This window comes from Panthera onca, chromosome A1, assembly GCF_046562875.1.
Source record: "Panthera onca isolate mPanOnc1 chromosome A1, mPanOnc1 haplotype 2, whole genome shotgun sequence".
In the NCBI taxonomy this organism is placed as follows: Eukaryota; Metazoa; Chordata; class Mammalia; order Carnivora; family Felidae; genus Panthera; species Panthera onca.
Genome location: NC_138339.1, coordinates 228,812,108 through 228,836,889, shown reverse-complemented (window position 1 = coordinate 228,836,889; position 24,782 = coordinate 228,812,108). Strand labels below are relative to the sequence as shown.

Here is a 24,782-nt window from a genome sequence, read left to right as displayed (position 1 = left end):
TCAGATGTTTAACTACTGAGCCACCCAGGTGCCCCTGTATATCTACTTTTGAAAAACTTTATTTTATGTCCAGCCCATTTGTCCATGATATTGCTTGTCATTTCATTCTATATTTGTAGACGATCCTTACATTAAGGATATTAACCCTTTGTGAAACAAAATGTAGAATTTCCCCTCAATTTATCACTTGTCTTTTTATTTTACTGTTGGTGTCTTTTGTGATACTCTGTTACTGCTGATGAATTAATGTATCTATGAATTCTTAGTATTTGGGCCCTGGGTTGGTATTGAGCAAGGAGGTAGATTCAGAAGTTGCTTTCACTGTGAGATGTTTGAATAGTTGAGCTAAGAGATCTTGCTTTATTCATTATTCTTTCTAAGTTTTTGTGTTGTGTAATGATATGATACCTGAACCTTCTTCCAGCTACGTGACTTACTCCAGAACTCTGCTCAAATGTTACTTTATCTGCAGGGTCTTCTGTAACCACCCTCTTTCAAATTATAATACTCACACACCTCTCCCCACTCCCTATCCTATCTTCTTTCTTTTCCTTTTTTTCCTCCACAGAAGTTATCCCAACTTGACGTAACACATATTTTGCTAATTTATGTATTGTTTGTCTTGTCCAAAATATGCTGGTAGCATGAAGGCAAGCATTTTGGGACTTCTAATAGTGCCCAGCACATAGTAAATACTTAGTTTGTATAGGTTTTATAATCCGATTTCCCGTTATGTAGGTTGGCCTGGTATAAAATGAAAAATGAATCAGAAGAAGAAAGGGACTTGAAAAAGTTTAGGTCCCATTATAGTGGTCTTATATGTTGTATAAGGTGGCAACAATTTAGCGGGAGTGATAGCTGTGAGAATAAAAGAGAAGAAGCTAATGGGAATGATATTAAGAAGAAATGGGTCGCCATCCATGTTTGTATTTAGAATTGTTAAGTAAAAAGAAAAAAACTCTTGTATTTGGACTGTATTTTTAATATAGATGTTTATGAAGCAGAATTAGAGACAGTTAAAAATGAGTTCAAGTAGATTTTTTTTGTTCTTACAAAACATTACTTGAAAAATACAAATGGTAAAGTATCTAGTGGAGTCTTGCTGATTTTTCTGGTTTACTGTTTTTCTTTAATTACATTTTTTGTTTTCTTTAGAGCTTTGCTTCCTGTTTTACATCACAAATCTAAAAAAGGACCCCCCCGTCAAGCCAAATATGCCATTCATTGTATCCATGCGATATTTTCTAGTAAAGAGACCCAGTTTGCACAGATATTTGAGGTAAAGAGAAAAAAAAATTTTTTTTGTTTCATATATTATAGTTAAAAAACGCATATTAATGATTTTATAGAATGTTCACATTTGGAGATGCATCATTTTATAGTATGTTTTCAGGATTTGAATCAGTATAATCAATATTGATGAGTGGTTAAAATATGAAAATATCTGATTATTTAGATGTTTAGTACTAACTTAAATTCAGAAATCAAACAATTATATCGTAATTTTTGGTATTATACATTTAATATTAGGAAGCTTTTTCATTAATAAGTAACTATATATAAAATCATACTTAGTGGTAATCAGTAATGATTATTCTGTCAGTTTATAGGTTTAAAAATTAGAGTTCTGTTTATGAGATACTGCTGAAGTTTGTGGAGTTTTGTCAATTCTAATTGGTAATATAAAGTACAAATAGATTTATACTTAGATAATCACTGACCTAATTTTATACAGATTAAATTGTTTTTTAAATACATATTTCATATTATTTTTTCTATTTTATTAAATAGAAATTACTATTTCCCTTTCTAAGCATTGCATTTTAATCTACTATAATCTGGGGCTATCTTTAGTATTCTTACTATATATTTAGCATTTTTACATAGTGCAGGAACCTTGAATGAAATCAAAGCAGTTTGGAAAGTATGCTGAAGCTACTTCACCATAAAAACTTTGACTTGTTATCCCTGTTTTGAAACATTTATGGTAACCTTTTCAAATCTTCATGTATAATGCTAAAGACCTGAACAAGGAAGAAAAGTAGTTGTCTTTATCAAACATTGTCTTTGCTGTATATAGCAAATAATTTATTTTTAATTTTGTGCCTTTTGGGGTGGAGGCATTTTTTGTAGTCTGTTTTTATATATGAGAATGACTTTAATGAATTCATGTTGATTTAGAAAGCTTTTGTTTTTCTTGATTAGTCTCCTTTCTTTTCCTTTCAATGGTGATAAGGAGCAAGATAACATTAGTAATAACTTGAATTTGTTATGTACTTTTATTTTCATTTTGATATTATATATCTGGTATTTTATTTATTTTTTTCTCTGATATTTTATTTTATCTTTACCATAACCTAACCTGTAATCCTTCTGCTATAATGTATAGGTTGGCTACCTTCTGAGAAAAGGTTTCATAGAGGTATCTGGCCTTTATGAGATTACTGTTAATCCAGGGTCTATTAATTTTGCTTTCTTAGAAATGATTTTATTACCTTATTTTGTAAAATTGTCACACTCATTATTGAAAAACCCGCATGATCAGATTTTCATTTATAATACAAAGAATCTGGCATTTTGGTGTACAATGGAAGTATTGAGGGAAGTCATCAAGAATAGCGAGAAGTAAACTCATTTAAATATACTTTTGGCCAAATGAAACCTTATTATTGACCCGATATTTTAGGGGAAGAACAGTTTAATATTGTTTTTCAAGCCTAGAATTCTTGGTGTTCAGCATGGGAGGACAGCATCAACTCTTTATTAAAAGTGTCACTGAAAATTTTAATAATCTGTTTACTTGTTTACAAATCAAAATAAACAAAACAAATCCAAATAGTAAGTAGTAAAATAATAAGTTTTCTCCTCCATCTCAGCCCCGTATCCCCAGCTACCCACTTCTCATTCCCAGAGGCAACCAGTGTTACCAGTTTCTAATACACTTTTCTCAAGAGTATTTATTCATAATACACATAATACACACACACACACACACACACACACACACACACACACAACACACACAAAATCACACACATAGATTTTTGTCCCTTTCCCTCTCTGCTTATGCTAGTGATAGTCTACTATATTCACTCTTGGGATTTCCCTATTTTAAAATTGTAACAAAACATTTTAGGTATTATCCTACATGGGTATACGAGGAGTCTCATTCTTTTGTCATGGCAAAATATGTATTAATGTTTGAGTTTTCTATCAGAATAATAGAAACAATTCTCTTAGTTGTGGCACTTAATAGTTGATGGTATAAAAATGCACAAAAATGCATGTGACTCTACATAATAAAGTTTATTTCTTGCTCCTGAAAAAATGTCCAGTTGGGTGTTTGGATTGCATTCTAATCAACAGTTTAGACACACAGACTTTTTTTGACAAATGGCTTCTCTTTTTAGTCCCGCTGGAACCTTGGTAGTAAGCCCGTCAGTGAGTAAAGAGAGAATATGGAGAAGATACGTTTCTCATACTTGCTTCAGTGCAGCGATTGCATACCTCACTTTTACCCCCAATCTGTTAATAACCAGTGCTTTTTCACATATTCTCATCTAACTGCAGAAGAAGCTGCCTGTGTAGCCGTGCAGGAAGTAGAACAGAAGTGGATATTGGTGAACACTGCCGGTCTCTAACATATTCATCTATGTGATCATAAAATATACAATACATAATATGATTCTCCCATGCTGAAATTTTTTTTACCTATTTCTAAAATATGACTTGGGCAAAACTGAAAATAATTAAATGTGATGCCTTTTAGATATAAATAGCCTATAGTGTAAATATAAGCTTGAGCTACTACTTACATCATGTATATGTATTGAAGCTTCTATAGGTTTTTTTTTTATTTGAGCATGAAATATGTGAATAGTTTATTTACATATTTATAGAGTTGAATATGTTTTCCTTTTCTCATTTTCAGCCTCTGCATAAGAGCCTAGATCCAAGCAACCTGGAACATCTCATAACACCATTGGTTACCATTGGGCATATTGCTCTCCTTGCACCTGATCAGTTTGCTGCTCCTTTGAAGTCTTTAGTAGCTACTTTCATTGTGAAAGATCTTCTCATGAATGATCGGGTAATTTATATTTTTTAGACCTGTGTTCCTCACATTGTTATCTTCTAAAAGTGAAATGTTGTAAATAACACTTCCATTTGGCTGCTTTCTTTGAGGTTTTCCTATCTTTTTAACATGCTGTTATCTCCAGTAGAACTATAGAGGCATTGAAACATGTCTTTAGTTGAGCATATGCATGCAATCTGCAATACATTCCTTGATAAATACAAAATCTCATTTGATTTTCTTTCAGCTTTATAGTGGATTAATTTTTATAATGATATCTATTTTTGAAAATGTGAAGACTGACAAGCTAGGTCACATTATGGTTGTCATGACAATAGTTGTTTCTTTCCCTCCATACAGTAGAGAATTAAGAGCACTAGGAGAAAACATTAGGAAAGAAATAAGTGATTTTGTCTGTCTTCAGTTTGTGAGTATTTGGGGTAGGGCATGTTTGAGTCTGGGAGAATTGACTCCTTATAGTCATGTGGAGTTTTATGCATGTGTGTGCATATTTATGTATACACACACATATAAACATGCATGTGCAGACCCTTATGTAACCAGTTTTGTGGCTGCTGTGTGCTCAGCACTGTACTAGGTTCTTTGGAGAATTAAAAGAACTATAAGATAAAGTTTCTCCTCTTAAAATATAGTTATAAATCTTGCAGTGTGTAGCTATATTACTTACATGTTTCATATTCATCATTATCTTCTATTAATATACTTTAATATACTATTAATACTTTTAAACTGATTTATTATGGAAAAATAGTTTTGGGAGATAATAGTCAAGATAATTGTATGTATTAGATCTCTAATGATTTGTGGCTATTTAACTTTAGTTGACCAGAGCCCTGTAATTTGGAGACCAAAGGCCTGTGTTAATTACCATTGTCCCTGGCTGTGTTCTTCAGCTATGTCTCTCACTTTTCTTCTCCCTAAGTACAGTATTTCGTATGTTCTTTCGGTTCTGTATGCTAATCATGTGTTTCAAGTTTGATATCCTTACTTTGTTTTGTTTTCTTTAATGCAGAAATTTTGTTGAGATAAAAGTGCATACTTTTTAAGGGTGTGGTTCATTAAGGTTTCACAAAGTTAGCATTTTTGACCAGCTGACAATCCAGGCAAAGAAGTAGAAATTTACCAGACTCCCAAAGCCCCTGTGTCTTTTTCTTGTTGTTAACCTTCCCTTCTCCCTGAAGATAACCATAATCTTGACTTCTAACACCAAAGATTAGTTTTACCTGTTTTTGAACGTTTATAAATGGAATTATGTAGAGTAAATTTTTTATGCCTGACTTTTTCTTAACTCTATTACATTTGTTAGATGAATCCATCCTGGTGTATATAGCAATGGTTTGTTCATGTTTGTTGCTGTATAGTATTCCATTGTTTGTGTATGCCATGTATCTGCTCTGTTGATAAACATCTAAGTTACTTCTGGTGTTAAATGCATACCGCTATTACAAATACTCTTTTACATATCATTTTGTGCACTTATGTATGAATTTCTTTTTTAGTTGCTGTATCTTAGAGTATAAGTATGTATAAGTTGTTTTAGTAAAATTTGCCAAATTATTTTTCATTCTTTCTTTTTTTGCCAAATTGTTTTTCAAAATGATTACTTATACCAACTAATATTCTTATATATGCTGAATGAGGGTTCTAGTTGTACCATTTCCTTGACTCTACTAGATATGGCAGTCTTCAACATTTTAGCCATTTTTTGAAGTGTAATGAATGATATGCCCTTAGGCACATTTTCATATTTGTATTGACATTTTGGTTCTCCTCTTTCGTGAAGTGTCTGCTCAAGCATCTTCCACATTTTTCTATTAAATTGTCAGTCTCTTATATTCATTTGTAAGATTTCCTCATGTATCTTGTTGGCAATATGGTTAGCAAATCTCTTTTCCCACTTTGTAACATGCCTTTCACTCTCTTAATGGTGTTTTTTGATGAGCAGAAGTTCTTAATTTTAACAGAACTCATTTTATTATTTTCTTTTTAGTACTTACCTTGTCTTTTTTGTCTACTCCAAGGTTGTGAACATATTCCCTGTATTATCTTCTAGAACAATGGTAATATACAAGCTTCTAGCCACATGTAGCTATATAAGTTTAAGTTTAAACTAAATATAATTGTAAATCTAGTCACACATTTCAAGTGCTCACTAGCCACATACTGCTAGTGTTGAACAGCCCAGAACATTTCTGCCATCTCAAAGTTCTGTTAGACAGTGTTGCTCTAGAAGCTTTATTTATTTAACTTACACATTACACTCTGAAGTCTACTTGGGATTGATTTTTATATATGGTATATGATTACTATCAAGATTCATTTTCTTTATTTCCATCTGACTCAACTCACATTTATTGAAAAGACTGTCTTCCTTGCTGCATTTAAAAAAAAAATTGAGATGAAATTCACATAATGTAAAATTAGCTGTTTTAAAGTATTCAATTCAGTCACATTTTATTTAGTACATTGACAATTTTGTGTGACCGCCACTTCTGTCTAGTTCCAGATCATTTTCATTAAGCAGTCACACCACATTTCCCCAGCCCTGGGCAACCACCAGTCTCCGGTCTGTCTTAATGGATTTAACTGTTGTGAATATTTCCTATAAATGGAATCCTGCAATATGTGACTTCTTGTGTTTTTCTTCTGTCACTTAGCATAATCTTTTTCAGGTTCATGTTGTAGCATACATCAGTACTTCATTCCATTTTATGGCTGAATAATATTCTGCTGTATGTATTTATCACAATTTGTTTATCCATTTATTCAGTGATGGACATTTGGGTTATTCCCACCTTTTGAATATTGTGAAAAGTGCTGCTATGAATTTTATGGCTGGGTATTTGTTTGAGTACCTGTGTTTAGTTCTTTGGGTATATTCCTAGGTATATACCTTTGCTAGATTATATGGTGATTCTGTGTTTAACTTTTTTATTTATTTTAGAGAGTGCTCAAGATGGGGAGAGAGGCAAAGGGGGAAGAGAGAAAGAGAAAATGAGAATCTTTGGCAGGCCCATGCTCAGTGCAGAGCCTGACACCAGGCTCAATCCTATAACCCTGAGATCATGACCTGAGCTGAAATAAAGAGTTGGGCTCTCAATTGCCTGAGCCACCTAGGTGCCCCAGTGTTTAGCTTTTTGAGAAACTGACAAACTATTTTCCACAGAGGCTACACCAATTTACCTTCCCGCCAGCAGTGTATGAAACTTCCAGTTTTCTCCACATCCTCGCCAACTTCCTGTTTTCTGTTAATTTGATTATAGCCATCCTAACGGGTGTGAAGTGGCATCTCACTGTGGTTTTGATTTGCATTTCTCTAATGATATTGAGCATCTTTTGACGTACTTATTAGCCATTTGTGTATCTTTTGGAGCAAAGACTGTATGTGTCTTTTGCCCATTTTTTTAGGGCTCTTTGTTGAGTAGTGAAAGTTCTTTATACTTTCTAGACACAATTCTCTTGTCAGATCCATGGTTTGCAAATATTTTCTCCCATTCTGTAGGTTGTCTTTTAAGTTGTCCTTTAATTTTTTAATTGAGATATAATTGATATGTAACATATTATTTAGATGTGTGCAGTGTAATGATTCAGTATTTTATATACTTTGAAATGATCACCACAAAAAGCCTAGTTAATATCCATCCCACACAGTTACATTTTTCCCACCCTGTGGGAACTTTTAAGATCTTGGCAGCTTATCAAATATACACTATATGGCATTACTAACTGTAGTTACCAGGCTGTACATCACGTTCCATGACTTATTTATTTTATAACTGTAAGTTTGTGCCTTTGACCCCATTCAGCCATTTTGCCCACCTACCCCTTCCTTTGTCAGCTATCAGTCTATTCCATGTATCTTTGATATTAGCCAGTCTGATAAGTGCGAGGTTATATCTCATTCTGGTTTTGATTTGCATTTCGTTGATGATTAGGGACACTGAGCATCTTCTCATGTGCCCTCTGTATGTTTTCTTTGGAGATATTATCTATTCAAGTCCTCTGCCCATTATTTAATTGGGTTGTGTTTTTGATACTAAGTTGTGTAAATTCTTTATATATTTTGGATATTAGCCCCTTATCTGATGTATGATTTGCAAGTATCTTCTCCCATTCAGTAGGTTGCCTTTTCTTTTTGTTGGCAATTTCTTTTTTTGTGCAAAAGATACTTAGTTTGGTATAGTCCCGTTTGTTTATTTTAGTGTTTGTTCCCCTTGCCTGGGGAGACTCTTGCAAAAAGTTACTGCTGAGACAAATGTCAAAGAGCTTACTGCCTGTGTTTTCTAGGAGTTTTATGATTTCAGGTCTTTTATTTAAACTTTTTCCCTTTTGAATTTGTTTTTATATGTGGCATAAGATAGCATGTAGCTGTCCAGTTTTCCCAACACTCTTTATTGAAGAGACTGTCCTTTTCCCGTTGTATATTCTTGTGTCCTGTGTCATAGATTGTGTGTGTGTGTGTGTGTGTGTGTGTGTGTGTGTGTACACACACACACACACACACACACACACAGGTTTACATCTGGGCTCTCTCTTCTGTTGATCTCTTTGTTTTCATGCCAGTACCATGCTGTTTTGATTACTATAGCTTAGTATAGCTTGAAATCAAGGAGCATGGTGCTTCCAGTTTTGTTGTTCTTTCTCAAGATTGCTTTGATGAGTTTTGATATCTAGTAACATAAGTCCTCCAAATGTCTTTAATGACAACTGCTGCTGTTGCTACTGCTACTACTGCTGCTTCCTTATTGTCATCAGTAGCTTTTTCAAGATTGTTTTGGCTGTTGTTAGCCTTTTGCATTTCTATCTAAATTTTAGAATCAGCTTGTCAGTTCTCCCTATACTTCACCCTAACTGGCTGGAATTTTGATAGGTATTATGTTGAGTTATAAATTTTATTCATCATCATTTTAATACCACTTTTCATTCAGTGAGCATGGATTTATAATCTGAGCTTTCTATTTCACGAAGATGGTATATGTCTTAGTCTTCAATTTCCCTGGATAAGGTTTCTTAAATTTTTGTGTGGATGTCTTATCTTTCTTAACTTTGTTCCTAGGCATTTTATGTTATTTGATGCTATTGTAGATAATATGCTTTTTAATATTTACCTGCTAACTGTATATTATTGGGATATGGATGTAAAGTTTCTTCTCTTTTATATTGACTTTTATCCTAGGGTCTTGTTAAAGGCAGTTTGTAATTCTACCAGTTAGTTTTTGCATTTGTGGGGTTTTCTCTTTTCACAGTCATGTCATTTGTTCATCGAGACAGCTTTAATTTTTTCTTTTCCATTCTTAATGCTCTTTATTTTTCTTCCTCATGCCTTGGCCAGGACCTTCAAAACAATAGAAGTGGTGATAGTTGACATTTTTATCTTCTTCTCAGTCTTAGAGAGGAAGATGGACTATTGGTAATCAGTAGAGGACTTGAAAACTTCATCTAAATGACATAACTAGGACACTACAGTGAATCTCGTCCTGGCATATATTCTTTCAAGTTCGTCTTTTATTTAGAGTAGTCTGTTTATATGTAATGTAAATAGTGATTTGGGTTAATTTGCCATCTAATTTTTATCTTAAGTTTGTTCTGTCATTTCCGTATTCATTTTACTCTTCTTTCTTTCCTTGTTTTTGATCAAATATTTTTATTCTGTTTTCCCCTTTACTGACTTGTTTTTTACATTTTCCTCTTCTTTTAGTAGTTGCCCTAGAGATTACAACATTCTTCCTTGACTCACTGAAGGCCAGTATTAATGAGTCTGTTTTAAACTTTCAGGACAATAGGTTCAGTATTCTTAAGAACTTTAGCATACTTTAATTCCCTTCATTGCCTGATGCTTTTTGTGCTCTTGTACACATAGGACCATTACTGTTGTGATTTTATACAGTTAATATTTATTTAGATTTACAACATATTTTTCCTGTTTTCTTGTTTTTCATTCCTTTTTATGTGATGATTTTCTTCCTACTTAAAGAATTAAAGTAGTATTTCTTTTAGTGTGGATTATTGTGAATTCAGTCTCTTGGGTTTTATTTGTCTGAAAATGTCTTTTCTTTGCCTTGATTTTTTTAAAGGATATTTCCTCCAGGTTTAGAATTCTACACAGGTATGTTTTCTCCCCTTACCATCATCTTCCATTTTCTTACCTTTTCTCTTGAAATCAGCTGATGGCCTTGTTCCTTTGAAGATTTTCTTTTTGCTTTGAATGCTTTTAATTTTTTCTATTTTGCATTGGTTTCCAGTTTCACTATGGTGTGTCTGGATGTGCTTTTCTTTATATTTATCTTATTTGGAGCTTGTAGGTCTTCTTGAATGTTTAGCTTTGATGTCTTGCATAAATTCTAAAAAAATTGTTTCATATTCTCTTTCCTCTCTTACTGTAGTTCTAATCATGCACTGTAAACATACAATTTATTTTACTGTGATATAGTTTTTTTGACACCTTCATATACTTTTCTCCCTGTTGATGCTTCAGTTTTGTTTTCTTCTGACCTGCTCTTCAGATTTGTTTAATCTGTGTTAAGCCCATGCACTGAATTCTTAATTGCATTTATTTTATATTTCAATTTTATAATTTATTTGTAGCTTTAAAAAAATTTTTTTAAGTTTTTTTTTTTAGATGTTTATTTTTGGGAAACAGAGTACAAGCGGGGCAGGGTCAGAGAGAGACAGAGACACCAAATCCGAAACAGGCTCCAGACTCTGAGCTGTCAGCACAGAGCCCAACATAGGGCTCGAACTCATGAGACATGAGATCATGACCTGAGCGGAAGTCAGCCACTTAACCCACTGAGCCACCCAGGTGCCCCCCTGTAGTTTTTAGTATAGCTTTTAGTTCCCTGTCAGAATTCTCTATCTTGTCATTTAATTATTGAACTTCTTTAATTATGTTAATGTTGACATCAGCCTTAATTTCTACATCACCTGTGGCTCTTTTTGTCTTACCTGTTTTTTTTTTTTTTTCTCTTTTTGGTAAAAACTTGTCCTATACACATTTTTTTAAAATATGTATTTTGAGAGGTGGGGAGGGGCATAGAGAGAGGGGGACAGAGGATCCAAAGCAGAGAGCCTGATGTGAGGCTCAAACTCCCAAACTGTGAGATCGTGACCTGAGCCAAAGTTGGACACTCAACCTACTGAGCCACCCAGGTGCCCTGTACACGTTATTTTTGATTGAGTGGTAGATTTTGTGTGTGAAAAATGTTACAGATAATTTGAGGCTCTGAATAATTTTGTAATTCTTCTGAAGAGGATTTATTTTTCCTTCTGATAGGTAGTTGAGCTGTTGTCAGATCACGTTGGTCCAGTCAAGGATGCACTGTTTGGAAGCTAGACTTCAGTTTCTGACAGGCTGATTCTTTTTCTGATCACCTTTAGGTGTAGGGTGTATTTGTTAGGGATCCACCTAGATGTCCAGCATGTTTTATAGGGACTCTGTTCTTTATTGGGCCCAGAATTCCAGTTTTTTTCCTTTCCACCTCTGTGACAGTGATGAAAACATTGCTTAATTGTCAGTTTCTTTCCCTTTTAGAATCAGTTATCAGTTTTTATGAGAAAAGCAATCCTAGGGCCAGACTCAAATCTCTTGATTTCTCTCTTCTTCTGAAACTTTATCCTCAAATTTTCACTGCTTTGGTAGCTCTTTTATCACCTTAAAACTGATTTTTTTTAAAAAAAAGATCTGTTATCTAACCTTTCTGTTTGTTCCAAGGAAGATAGGTTCAAAAAGTCTAATCAGCTTTTGTCAGAAACAGAACTTTCACCTTTTTTAACCCATTCATTTGTCTTATTTTAATGTTATTTTTGATCTGTATATATTTAACATTTCTGTAACTTGTTTTATAATAATACAGTGAACACTTATGTATTGTTAGCTCCTGGTTTATTACTCTCCAGACCTTTCCTTCTGTGTCTTCTCTGTCCCAGGTAACCACTGTGTTGAATTGGGATCTATTATTCCCCAACTAAAACAAAACACTTTACCACATGTATATCTCTAAAATACTTGTTTAGTTTTGCTTATTCCTTTTTTTTTTTTTTTTTAATGTTAGTTTATTTTGAGAGAGAGAGCCAATGCACAAGCCTGGGAGAGGCAGAGAGAGAGGGAAAGAGAGAATCCCAGGCAGGCTCTACACTGTCAGCATGGAGCCCAACGTGGGGCTCAATCCGTATGTTTGAGTTATACCATATATATTCTTGGCTGATTTGCTTTTGTCATTACACATTTGTTTCTTCATATAATCCTTGTTATTATATCTGGCTGTACTTCATTCATTACTCTGCATTATAATATCAGTGTGTGAAATCACTTACATGTATTCTCTTAGTGGACATTTGGAATATTTCCATTTCTTTCCTCTCTGAAACAGTGCCCCTATGAATGTTCTTATAGAGGCCACCTGTTGCATATGAGCAAGAATTTCTCTAGGTTATCGTTAAACAAGTGAAATTGATGAATCACAGTGTATACACACATTTAACTTTCATTCCCAAATTATTTTTCAAAATCAGTGTTAAAACTTATTTTTTATTAGCAGTATATATACCCAGGATTGTCAGATCTTTTCACTTTTGCCCATTTATTAGTTAGAAAATACATTAAGACTCATTCTGGTCTTAATTTGCATTTCCCTGGTTGTTGATTAAGTTTTTATGTCTAGTTACTATTTACGTTGCCTCTTTCTGAAATTCCTTTTGAGGTCTTTTGCCTTTTTTTCTGAGCTTTTTGTCTTTTATAAGTAATCTTAACACACATTAATGCTTTTCTGGGTATATGTTGCAATATCTTGATAATAAATGCATAAAATCTCATTTATGGTGTGTCTTTACTCCCTTTGTGTGGTGTCTTTTGGACAAAAATTATCAATTTTAATGTAGCTAAATTTATTCCTTTCTTTTGTAGTTAGTGCTTTTTACATCTTTAAGAAACCCTTCCCTACTCTAGTGTTACAAAAATAGTCTCCCATATGTTCTAAAAGTTTTAAGGTTTTCTTTTCACATTAAAAAAATTTAATCCATCTGGAATTAATTCATTTGTTTGTATGCTGTGACTTTAAGGATTTCATTTCTTTTTTCTTCCATTAGGGCAACCAAATTTCCCATCATAAATTATTGAGTATTCTTTCCTTCTTCCAGTCCTCTGCGTTGTACCACTTATATTGTTTATACCCTCTGTTCTTTACGGATGCTTTGTTGGCTCATCTACAGGGTGTCTTTCCTTAAAGTTTTGTAATTTTCTTTGTAAATAAAATTTAAAAAATTTTCTTGTAAAACTTTGTTAGGTACTTTGATTTTTTAAGTTATGTATTATATCCGTGGTTGATTTGGAGAATTATTTTATAGGTTGAGTCTTTTGTTCATTTTTCTTGCTAAATAAACTCTTTTCTCCTTATTTTTAATTTTTTCTGAAGAATGCCAGTCTTGATTATTAGAAGTGAGAAAATTTCTAATCCTTAAATATTTTATCGCTCTACTAATTTCCTTATATTTCTATATGTGTTTCCTCTGCTTACCATTTTTCATCTCCATTTCATATATCAGGTTTTGAAAGTGATATAGTCAAGTCTTCGGTGGTGATGACATTTTCTATCTTTTACTCTTTTTTTTAAATCATTTTTGTTTTGATTTATTTTGATATTCTGCTAGTTGTACAGATGTTCATGAATTTTATATCTTGCTGTGTTAGAAGATTTAAAAAGCACATCAGTATCCTATTTACACCAGTGTCCCAATCAAATCCATATCCCATTTCATGCCGTTGATCTTGACTGATACATTTTTTCATCTTGTTAGTTGTACATTTACTCTGTCATTGATTTTATTGCATCTGTTTTGGATTTATATTATTTTGAACCATCTGAGAGTCTGTTGGTTTTATTTATAACTTTTTCTATTTTGTAATATATACTGATTGACTTTTTCTTATGAATTAAATATTTTAGTAGATTATATATTTGAATAATTCTTTCAAAATGGTGTATAACTTGGAAACTTTCTCTGTGTCTTAGCTTGCTGAAAATATATTTTCCCTTATTCTTGAGTACTGGTATCCTATGTTTCAGGGCACTTGGCTGCAGAAAATTCAGAAAATTGTTTTTTGGCATCTAGTCTCGGCAGCTGAGAAATCTCAACTTGATCTGATTCTCACTTGTTTTTTGGAAGGTTTCCCCATGGAATCTTTGGGATCTTTTTGATATTCTTAGTTCAGAAATTTCATCAGAACATTTCTAATGTGATTGCTTTTTCATTATTTCCACTTTATACTTTGAAGGCATTTCTCAACTGAAGTGAGCCGAAAGCTGCATGTGTTTGACAGGTTTGCCTTCTGGATGTTGGGACCACCTGTCCTGTTGCCCAAGAGTTACCTGAGCTGCCATTTGAGTTCTGTTTCTGAGTCTGCCTCTGGAAATCACTCCTGTCATCTGGCAGCATACTGGATCTCTAGTATTCCAAGATTGGGTTCAGCTCTCTTGTCATCTTACCTTAGTTCCCTGGCTGCCACTGTAAATTCACACGTATTGCAACGCCTGTGCTTTGTCATCTCAGGATTGTTCTGTGATTGTGCTTAAAAAAACAAAAACAAAACAAAAAAACACCCAAACTTTTTTGGAGGATATTTCCTTCTGTGCTTTTATGGAGACGGAAACCTTCTAGCTCTGTTCATTTTTTTACTGTATATTTTTTGTTTTTTAATTTTCTAAGGTTCTGGCCTTCTCCTTGGCCCTTTTTGGTTCCCAGCCCTGCTGTGTATCTATTGCCATTTTGGTGGGATTTAGGTAGGAAGATATTAATGCATGTTTTTTTCTTACTTAGAGTCAACTGCAAGCCTTCCTAATTTTTCTTCTCAAAATTTTTTGTATATATCTTACCCCTTGTTTAAGAACTGCTTTTTGGCTCTGTTGAGTTTGATCCTAGTCTGTGCCAACTGCCTTAAATAGTTGAATCATTAGTCTCAAAGGGCTAAGTAAGGAAGCATATGTTTAAGTGGTTAAAGTTGGTCGTTCCTCACACTTATAAAGCATCAACTGCTGATGGATGTGTAAGTGCTATATGTGGGTGCTAGTGAAGATAAGTCAACCTTTTTGAGAAATAGATGAGGTAGGTTAGTCATCTATAATGACTATCACTGCAGAAGATAAAGACTTCATTCATTCACTAAGTATTAATTAAACATGAAAATTCTTATTTATGTTTTAATGTCCTTCATTTTTGTTTAGCTCCCAGGAAAAAAGACAACTAAGCTTTGGGTTCCAGATGAAGAAGTTTCTCCTGAGACAATGGTCAAAGTGAGTGATATACATAGACCTTTTTATTTTAATACATATTCACTAGATTGTATTATCATTATAGGTATTAAAATTCCTGTTATAAAGGTATGGCTATTAAAATCATCCAAGTGTTTATATTTATTATATGACATTATCCCATCTGCTTTTATAAAATAATTTTTTTTTTTTATGTTTATTTATTTTTGAGAGAGACAGATACAGAATATGACTGGGTTAGGGGCAGAGAGAGAGGGAGACACAGAATCCGAAGCAGGGTCCAGGCTCTGAGCTGTCAGCGCAGAGCTCAACGCGGGGCTCAAACTCATGAGCTGTGAGATCATGACCCGAGCCGAAGCTGGACGCTCAACCGACTGAGCCACCCAGGCGCCCTCCATCTGCTTTGAGAGTAAAGAGCAGTAATGAAAACCTGAGGCCTCGTGGACAACTGCACATAATCTAATGTGAAAAGAAAAAAAAAAGTGTTTAAAACTGTCTCCATGTTGCTGCTTAAAAAAGACCATGCTGGTTTTCTCATGTACATTCTCCTATTCAGTAAAGATGGTCATCCAGGAGAAGACTGTTCACCTTTTCTATGATATTTGATAAAACTTTTTATTTTGATTTAAAAAACAATTCAACCCATTGTTCCTTGAAGTAGGAGTAATACATAAAAGATTATTCATCACTAGTGTAGAGAGTATTTATTAAAAGGATCTACAGTCTGTAATGTAGACCACATCTCATTCCACTGCCAGGAAAAAATATATTAGATACTGTTTTTCTAGTTGTAGTTTCATATAAATCTGTTCGTGTTGTGTGTGTATGTGTGTACTAGTTTATATTTTATATTAGGAACTATTTTCTCACGTTATTCCAGCTTCAGATTTTGATGCTGTTTCTGCAGCTGGTGGAATGATGCTTGGTGCTCTTAGTTCCAGTATAAACCTGTTTTCTCAGCATTGGTCTCAAGCAGCAGTTTTGTGTAGTCAGGCAGCACTGGACTAGAAGGCAGGTGACCTGCACTTAAGTTCATGCTTAACAAATGCCCTAGGAGAGGGATCTGAAAAGTTTCTGCCATATACCATTGTTCTAGACCCACTTAGCTCCTGAGCCATAGATCTGTAAAAAACTAAGATAATAAGTGAAAATGAGGTAATATGCACCTCTTCAAAAAGGGTTGTTGGAAACATTAAAGGCAGTAACATATTTTAAAGTACTTAAGTACTTCATAATTATAAAATGTAGCACAAAAGATGGAATATAATTTGTAGTTGGGAACTTAACTTTTCTGACTAAGAAAGTTAGCATGATTTACCGTGGGGTCTAAGGAGTAAAGTTTATGATGGGGAAACATTAAACAAAAGGAACTAGTCTTTAGTTCTATCATTCATTTGTCAGTTGCATGGGTGGGAGGGTAAAACATCTTTAAGGCATTCAGTTATCTTGATATATGCAGAAAAGAATGATTCTTTTTTCCTTTCCTTTTCTTAAAAAGCATCCATTGAAACCATTTCATTTTTTTGAAGGTTGATACAGAATTTTTTCTTTTAATGTAGCAGTGTTGTATTTGTCAATTTGTCTTTTAAATAGATTCAGGCTATTAAAATGATGGTTCGATGGCTCCTTGGAATGAAAAATAATCACAGTAAATCAGGAACTTCTACCTTAAGATTGCTAACTACAATATTGCATAGTGATGGAGACTTGACAGAACAGGGGAAAATTAGGTATGTAATTATCATTTCAAAATTCTTGTGCAGTATTTCAATATCATGTGTAAATGTTTAAAAAAAATTTGTTTTTTAACATTTATTCATTGTTTGAGAGACAGAGAGCACAAGCAGGGGAGGGGCAGAGAGAGGGGGAGACACAGAATCCGAAGCAGGCTCCAGGCTCCAGGCTCCGAGCTGTCAGCGCAGAGCCCGATGCGGGGCTTGAATTCATGAAATGCAAGATCATGACCTGAGCCGAGGTCGGACGCTTAACTGACTGAGCCACCCAGGCGCCCCCGTGTGTAAATGTTTAAAGGTCATTTTCTTTTTAAGAAAATAATTAGTATCCCCATGGAGATGTGCATATATTTTTATTATAATATGCTTTTATACAGTGGTTATTTCAAAATGGCAGTCATATGTCTGGGGCAGGGTATTGCTATACATTGTAAATATTTTAAACAATAAATGTTTACTTTTTTGAATATCTAAATGTGAAATCGCTAGTGTACCAATCAGTAATTGATGTTTTCCATTCTTATTAAAGTCTAAAGGAAAAAGAACACACTGGGTAGAAGACAAGTTATTGAATCTGTTTCCAGAGCTATAAATCTAAATATATGCAAACTTAAAAATGTACTTGATTTAAATTAAATTATATAAACACACACACTTTGTTTTGTTTGAAATATGTAGTTGAATATAGTGATTCAAAAATTGGACCCTGGAGCCTGGATTCAAATCCTGGCACCACCACTCACTAGCTAGGTGACCTTCAGCAAATGACTTTAACTACCTTGTGTGTCTGTTTCTTCATTTATAAAATAGAGATAGGGACACCTGGGTGGCTCAGTCGGTTGAGTGTCCGACTTCAGCTCAGGTCATGATCTCACCGTTCGTGGTTCGAGCCCCGTGTCAGGCTCTGCGCTGACAGCTCAGAGCCTGGAGCCTGCTTCGGATTCTGTGTCTCCCTCTCCCTCCCTCCCTCCCTCCCTCCCTCCCTCCCTTCCTTCTCTCTCACTCTCTCTCTCTCTCTCTCTCTCTCCCCCCCTCTCCCCCTCTCCCCCTCTCTCTCTCCCCCTCTCCCCCTCCCCCACTTGTGTGGGTACATGCACGCTCTCAAAAATAAATAAAATAGAGATAATGATTATAATCATTATAAGACATTATAATGTCTTGTCTAGCTATTATAATAGTCACTATTCATGTGCATATTTAGATTTCATCTTACCTGTTTTTATTCATGTTATTCTTTAATGAAATCAGATGTGTGTTTTAATTCTGCAAATATATGTGAATTGCGTTGGTTCACTTTTTTTTTTTAATTTACATCCAGATTAGTTAGCATGTAGTGCAGCAATGATTTCAGGAGTAACATTGGTTCACTTTTAAAACAAGTCTTTATATAGAAATTTGGTCTTCAAAAACTTAGTTGTAAAATATTGAATTTAATTATTTGTCTTTATTTGCACTAAATAAACTCCAGAAGAAAAACAGAATTTCCTTTAGTGGTGGTCGAGTGAATTACCTCATAATAGCTACTTGGAATATTGCTGTTGATTAACTGAATAGCACCTCTAGGACATGTAACTTTAGAACCTTATAAATGTTGACATGCATTCAGTGAGTATTTTTGCATAATCCTTAGAGAAAGGAGAGTCTTAAGCCAATTAGGTCATTAGATTGTAGAAGACCAAGAATTTGTCTTTTAAGTCACTCTCAGCGCTGTATATATGGTAGACACATACTTGTTTTATGAATATTAAATAATAATCTTTTACTGTGAAAGTACATGGGGAGTCAGTTTGTCTTTTAAATACATTAAGGCTATTAAAATGATGGCTCGGTGGCTTCTTGAAGTGAAAATAATCACAGTAAATCAGGATTTACTGTGTAATTCATCTGATATATCACTATATTAGGAAGAATTGTTTAGATGTATTTACTATTTAAGAATTTACTAATGTTTTAGGGGTGCCTGGGTTGCTCAGTCAGTTGAGCATCTAACTCTTGATTTCGGTTCGGATCATGATCCAGGGGTCATGGGATCGAGCCCTGCGTCAGGACTCTGGACTGAGTGTGGAGCCTGTCTCAGATTCTCTTTCTCCCCCTCTCCCCCACTCCCCTGCTTGCATACTCTTTCTCTCTCTCTCTCAAATCTTAAAAAAAAAAAAAAAAGAAAAAAAAAATTTTGCTAATGTTTGAGGTGTGTCCCATTAAGCAGAAGTTTTCTTAAATTTAAAAGGAGCTTCTTGGTAATATTTGAAAAGTTGAATTCTAAAAATTGTGATGTTTTCTGCTACACCTGCTTTCATTCTTCTTTTATACTTAGCACATTAGTTTTAGTTGACTGTAATCACAAGTTAGGACATTTTTGTGCCTAATCTATAAGTAAACACATAACCAAAAAAAAATCCATACCAGAAGACTTTAGCTAAACATACAGATATATTCTAAGCTTTAATCTTGGCTAAAGCTATTTTATGTAGAATTAAATGACTTCAGTATAGACTGTGTTCAGGAAAAGAACTTTGGAGTATTAGACACCATGTTCCAAACTTAAGTAAACATAAGTGTTCAGTGTCACTGAATTGCCTTCTGCCCTTTTTTTGGCCACAGGAAATTTTTAAAAATTTGATGTAGCAAGTAGGAATGTTCTTATGCAGACATTTAGAAATCTAATTTATAATTCTTTCTTATTTATTTTTTAGTAAACCGGATATGTCACGTCTGAGGCTTGCAGCTGGAAGTGCTATTGTAAAGCTGGCACAAGAACCTTGTTATCATGAAATCATCACGTTAGAACAGTACCAGCTCTGCGCATTAGCTATCAATGTAAGGAAGGTGGCCATATAGAATAGAACTTTATATGGTCTTTGACTTTTTAGGAAGAAAAAAGTCCTCCATGATATAGAGATAAAAATGTTGAATTGTCTCCTTTTGGAAAATGTATGCATGAGAAACATTTCAGAGTTCTAAAACTGTTGTTTGAGTTTTGGGTTGTTAACATAATACATTCGATTCTCGTTATTTGTAGTAGTTCTATTCTACAGAGTCACCCCAACCACCAAATTAGCAAATACTGATCCATTGCTTCTAAGGGAAATACAGGGGTGGTTTCTCCAAGCCTCTGTTCCCAGCATTTTTGTCAGTCTGTCAGTACATAACCTTGTTTTGTGTGTGTTTCTATTTGAGGACATATGATTTAATATATAGTTGTGTCACTACCATTGAACTCATGACCAACAGAGCTGTAACTCCTGCCTGAATAAAACTTTGCTAACATGTATTCTCCCTATGGCATATCACAACCTTCTTGCTTTTAGGAACACTGAACAGCACTATGCTTGGGAGCTCTTTTAAACAACAAAACCACCAACAAATGCACAAAAATGTGAAAAAAATGTGGCACTAAATAGACTGTCAAAAGGACACTTGTTTGCAATACAAGAGCTGACACAACAGGCCTTGCTTTGTTCAACCTCATTCAGATGGGATGTATGTTAGATGATTCGGATTGTTGCTTGTTCATTTACTCACTACTGTATTGATTTACTCACTTTAAGTATTGATTTTGGAGTTACAAATAAATTGTAGTGAGTAGGTGAATTCACAGATTTGGAATGTGTAAATAATGAGGATTGAATATATTGAGGTCTTAAAAGGAATAAAAAATACAGACATTTACAGTTTTATAAAGATATGATACAGATTAATAAATATTTCTTATTTCTCCAGCCAGTTAAAATTTGAAGTTATTAACAGCGATACTAATGGATTCATTCTCTAGTCTTACAGATTTCATATTAGAGTAACATAGTATTTGAATCCTGTTACTTTGGAAGTTTTTAGCATCATTGAGGAAATTAAAAAGGACTTCCATAATGGAAAATATGATATTTAAATATGAGCTTTTCATTCATTTTTTTGGTCATTTTACACTTAATTTTCCTGTTCTTTTCCAGGTAGTCTTATGTATAAGAATTTGGCATTTATTTTAGGGATTATTGTAATTTTGAAAGAAAAATCTTTCCACCCTTCCCTCTGCTTATTTTTAAATTAGTGCTTATGTGTAACTCCTAGCCATAAGCAATTGCCTGTTTTTTGTAATCATTTTGTCAGAATATGGTACTTTAGTCTTTAAAAAAGCTATTCCAGATCTCCAAATCTTGTTTTGTTTTGTTTTGTTTTGTTTTGTTTTAGTTTTAGTTTTAGTGTTGTAATTCAGATATTATACTAAACCATTTGAAAATGAGATTTCGAGGAATCCATAATTTCCTGGTTTAGTTTTTCTCATTAAATTTTAGAAATAATCTTATTTTGCAAGAAAGTGAAAATTGTTTAAAAATATATATTAAATTTCTTAGAAGAAAACCTTTGTAATTTTTTTTTTAGATTGGTGATACAGTCGGTTGATTTATCACATTCTTGGTCTGATATTTCTAAAAGTATTGGTGCTACCAGTTTTAAAGTGGAAACTGTTACAGAAGTATGGAAATACGTGAGAGAAATGGGCTTTGTTTGAAACTTATTGTGTGTAAAAAGTATGTACAAATCGTTAAATATTCACTATGTGTGAAAAGCATCCATACTTCTAGAGATTTTCTAGCACAATATATGTTATGTATTACTATCTCAGTCACCAAATTCCCAAGGTGAAAGTTCAGATTGCCTAAGTTTTAAGATTGCTTTGGAATACTGTTGACTGTGGAACATGTGTTAATGGTTGAAAGTTAGTTATTAGCATATTCTCACAACTTACGGACATACGCAGTTACTCTCCTGAAAAATACCTTTCTGCTGTGCTTCTAAACCATGTGCTTGTCTCTTCTTTTTCAGTCTCCAAACCTCAAAGAGTAATCTGTACCTTTGTCTCTTTTACCCACTTATCTCTCAGTCCTCACTACTCACATTTTGGCATTTGCTTTTCTTGTTTTTCCAAAAATGCTTTATTGAAGGCCTCGAATCCAGTGATATTAGTTAGTCTTCATTATACATGTCCTTTCTGCATTATTTGACACAGCTCACTGCACCTTTATTCTTGAAATTCTCTCTGGTTTCTATCTCCTAATTTTTGTTGTTCCTCTCTAACTACATTTTTTTGTTCTGTTTTCCTTTAAATGCATGCATTCTGTAAGGATTTGTTGATGACCAAATTTTCCACTTATACATTCTTTTTTAGCTGTCTTATTTTCTTCGTAGGTGACCCCTGTACTAGCAACATTTAACATTTTTGCAGGTCAGTCTGGTGCCACTTATAAGGCTAAACAGAAATTTCAAACTCTTATGGTCTGTGAATGTTAAGACTGAATTCATAATCTTTCTGAAGTCTATTCTTTACTGACATGTAGAGCCTCAGTAAGCATTAAATAAATCCGAATGGTATTCTTAGATTGAAAAACATGATTTATATTTGACTATTTGCTTGTCCTTGTGCCTTGTTACAGAAGTGCAGATAATCTGTCCTGTGTCATATCTTTTCATTCATATCTTCTTAACTATTCTTACCACTGTAATCATCATTAGCTTTCACCTGGACTATTGGGAGACTTTTCTGCTGTGGTTTAAATTTCCCTATCACAGTTTCAATCATACTATTTTCCCAGTCAAAAATATTTAGGGGCTTATACTTGTAAAAAAAAAAAAAAAGAAAAAAAAAAAGAAAGAAAGAAAAGAAAGAAAAATTGCATGTATTTTACAGTTTGGCTCTTCAAACCCTTCTAATATTGTGGGTCCAAATATACACTTAAAAAATCTTGTTTAACCCACTACCCTTACCTACCTTCATTTCAGTGAAACTGAACAGTTTTTTTCTTTTATGTGCCTGTAGTTTGCTTTCTTCTCCCATTTCCACAAGTCCATCTCTGACCCTTTTTGCAAATCAAGGCTTAAACACAACCTTCTCCACAAAACTTGCTCAGATTCTTACAGCTGGTCTCATTTTTATTCCCCACAGATTTTATCTTCAGTCTTTTGATACATACATGCATCATGCTTTATTTATTTTTATATACATCTGCTTTATTTCTCTTACTCGAGTTGAGTTCTTTAAAGGTAATATTGTGGTTTATATATACAATGGAATACTACTTGGCAATGAGAAGGAATGAAATATGGCCTTTTGTAGCAACATGGATGGAACTGGAGAGTGTTATGCCAAGTGAAATAAGTCATACAGAGAACGACAGATACCATATGTTTTCACTCTTATGTGGATCCTGAGAAACTTAACAGAAGACCATCGGGGAGGGGAGGGGGGAAAAAAAAAAAGAGAGGGAGGGAGCCAAACCATAAGAGACTCTTAAAAACTGAGAATAAACTGAGGGTTGATGGGGGGTGGGAGGGAGGGGAAAGTGGGTGATGGGCATTGAGGAGGGCACCTGTTGGGATGAGCACTGGGTGTTGTACAGAAACCAATTTGACAATTTCATATTAAAAAAAAAAAGGTATCTCAGAGGTTCTTGTATATTTGAATAGAAAGTAAATCTGGGGAAATAGAAATTCAATAATATGAATCTTAATATTATTTAATAATTAAGTATTTTAGAATTTGAATGCAATTCATGAAAAATTTACTTTGTACTGCTATCTGCTGTATGTTGTTCTAGGTTCTGTAAAATACAAAGCCATAGCTACTGCCCTTAAGAACAAAAGCTCTTAGAACAGAAAATATAAAGAAGTGTTGATAACACAATGTGATACACAAAGTAATCGAACTATTTGCAAGACACTGTCAGTAGTTCTGAGGATAATTTGTACTAGGAAAGGGCACTAAAAGTGAATTTACTTAAGATGCAGACAAATTAATTTCACAGTTAGTGAATAAAAGCTTTAATTGGAACTTTGAGGAAAATGTTTTGTAGTATTAGATATCATCTTCTTTTTTCTTATATTGAACCAAATAGTGGTTAGAACCATAACCGTGAAAGTATTAAATGTTTGCTTTTTTGAATGTTTTTTTCCTGCAAAAAAAATTGTATTGCTCTATTCCATACTTCACATTTAACTTTTGTAACATAGTCAAAAGGATAATCATCTTTGCAAAAAACAAACATTTGGAGGCTTTCTCAGTTCCTAGGAAGACATATTTTAAGTTTTTTCTTCACATGCTTTTCTATTTGATGTACCTATTTGTCATCATTCTTGTTAGTTTTCTCCTCTTTCATTATTAACTGTGACAGTTACCTTGCACATGACTTAACAGTTCTTCTCTAACTTTAATGACAAATTTTGGGAATCCTACTACTTTTGCCATGATTCAGTAATTAATTTATATTGTTGGATCCTGAATGATTAGTGAGAAAGTAACAAAAACATGGTCTTGGTTGAGAATGTATCTGAGTAGGGGGAAGGGATGTTTGGAGATTAATTTTTTAATGAATGGTGTGTTCATCTGGGAATATATTTGTGATATTTTGACTTACACAGTTTGTAATTGGGTATTTTCATGGTGAATAATCAGATAATGAAGATTCCTCTACCCTGTGGGAGTTTTAATACTGAGGAAGGAATGAGTTGATGTCAACTTTATTTTGTTGGGTGTGAGGGTTGACAATAATTCTGTGGAATTAGAATACTCTTTAATTTCTTATTTTTTAAAATTTTATTTTAGAGAGGAGTGCATGAGCGAGCAGGGGAGGGAAAGAGAGTGGGGGGGGGGGGGGCAGAGAGAGAGAATCCCAAGCAGCTCCACACTGTCAGTGCAGA

The 24,782-nt window shown here is 33.8% G+C and overlaps 1 protein-coding gene across 6 annotated transcripts in view; it reads left to right on the top strand.

Annotated features, from left to right (window-relative positions):
• The window catches only part of PDS5B (PDS5 cohesin associated factor B), a 191,778-nt gene that overhangs the window by 139,869 nt on the left and 27,127 nt on the right, over positions 1-24,782 (top strand). For all 6 annotated transcript variants that reach the window (XM_060637388.3, XM_060637387.3, XM_060637389.3 and 3 more), the window contains exons 20-24: positions 1,156-1,279; positions 3,932-4,090; positions 15,313-15,381; positions 16,954-17,090; positions 19,787-19,910. In XM_060637388.3, the coding sequence (XP_060493371.1) occupies positions 1,156-1,279; positions 3,932-4,090; positions 15,313-15,381; positions 16,954-17,090; positions 19,787-19,910 (613 nt within the window). The remainder of the gene's footprint in view (positions 1-1,155; positions 1,280-3,931; positions 4,091-15,312; positions 15,382-16,953; positions 17,091-19,786; positions 19,911-24,782) is intronic.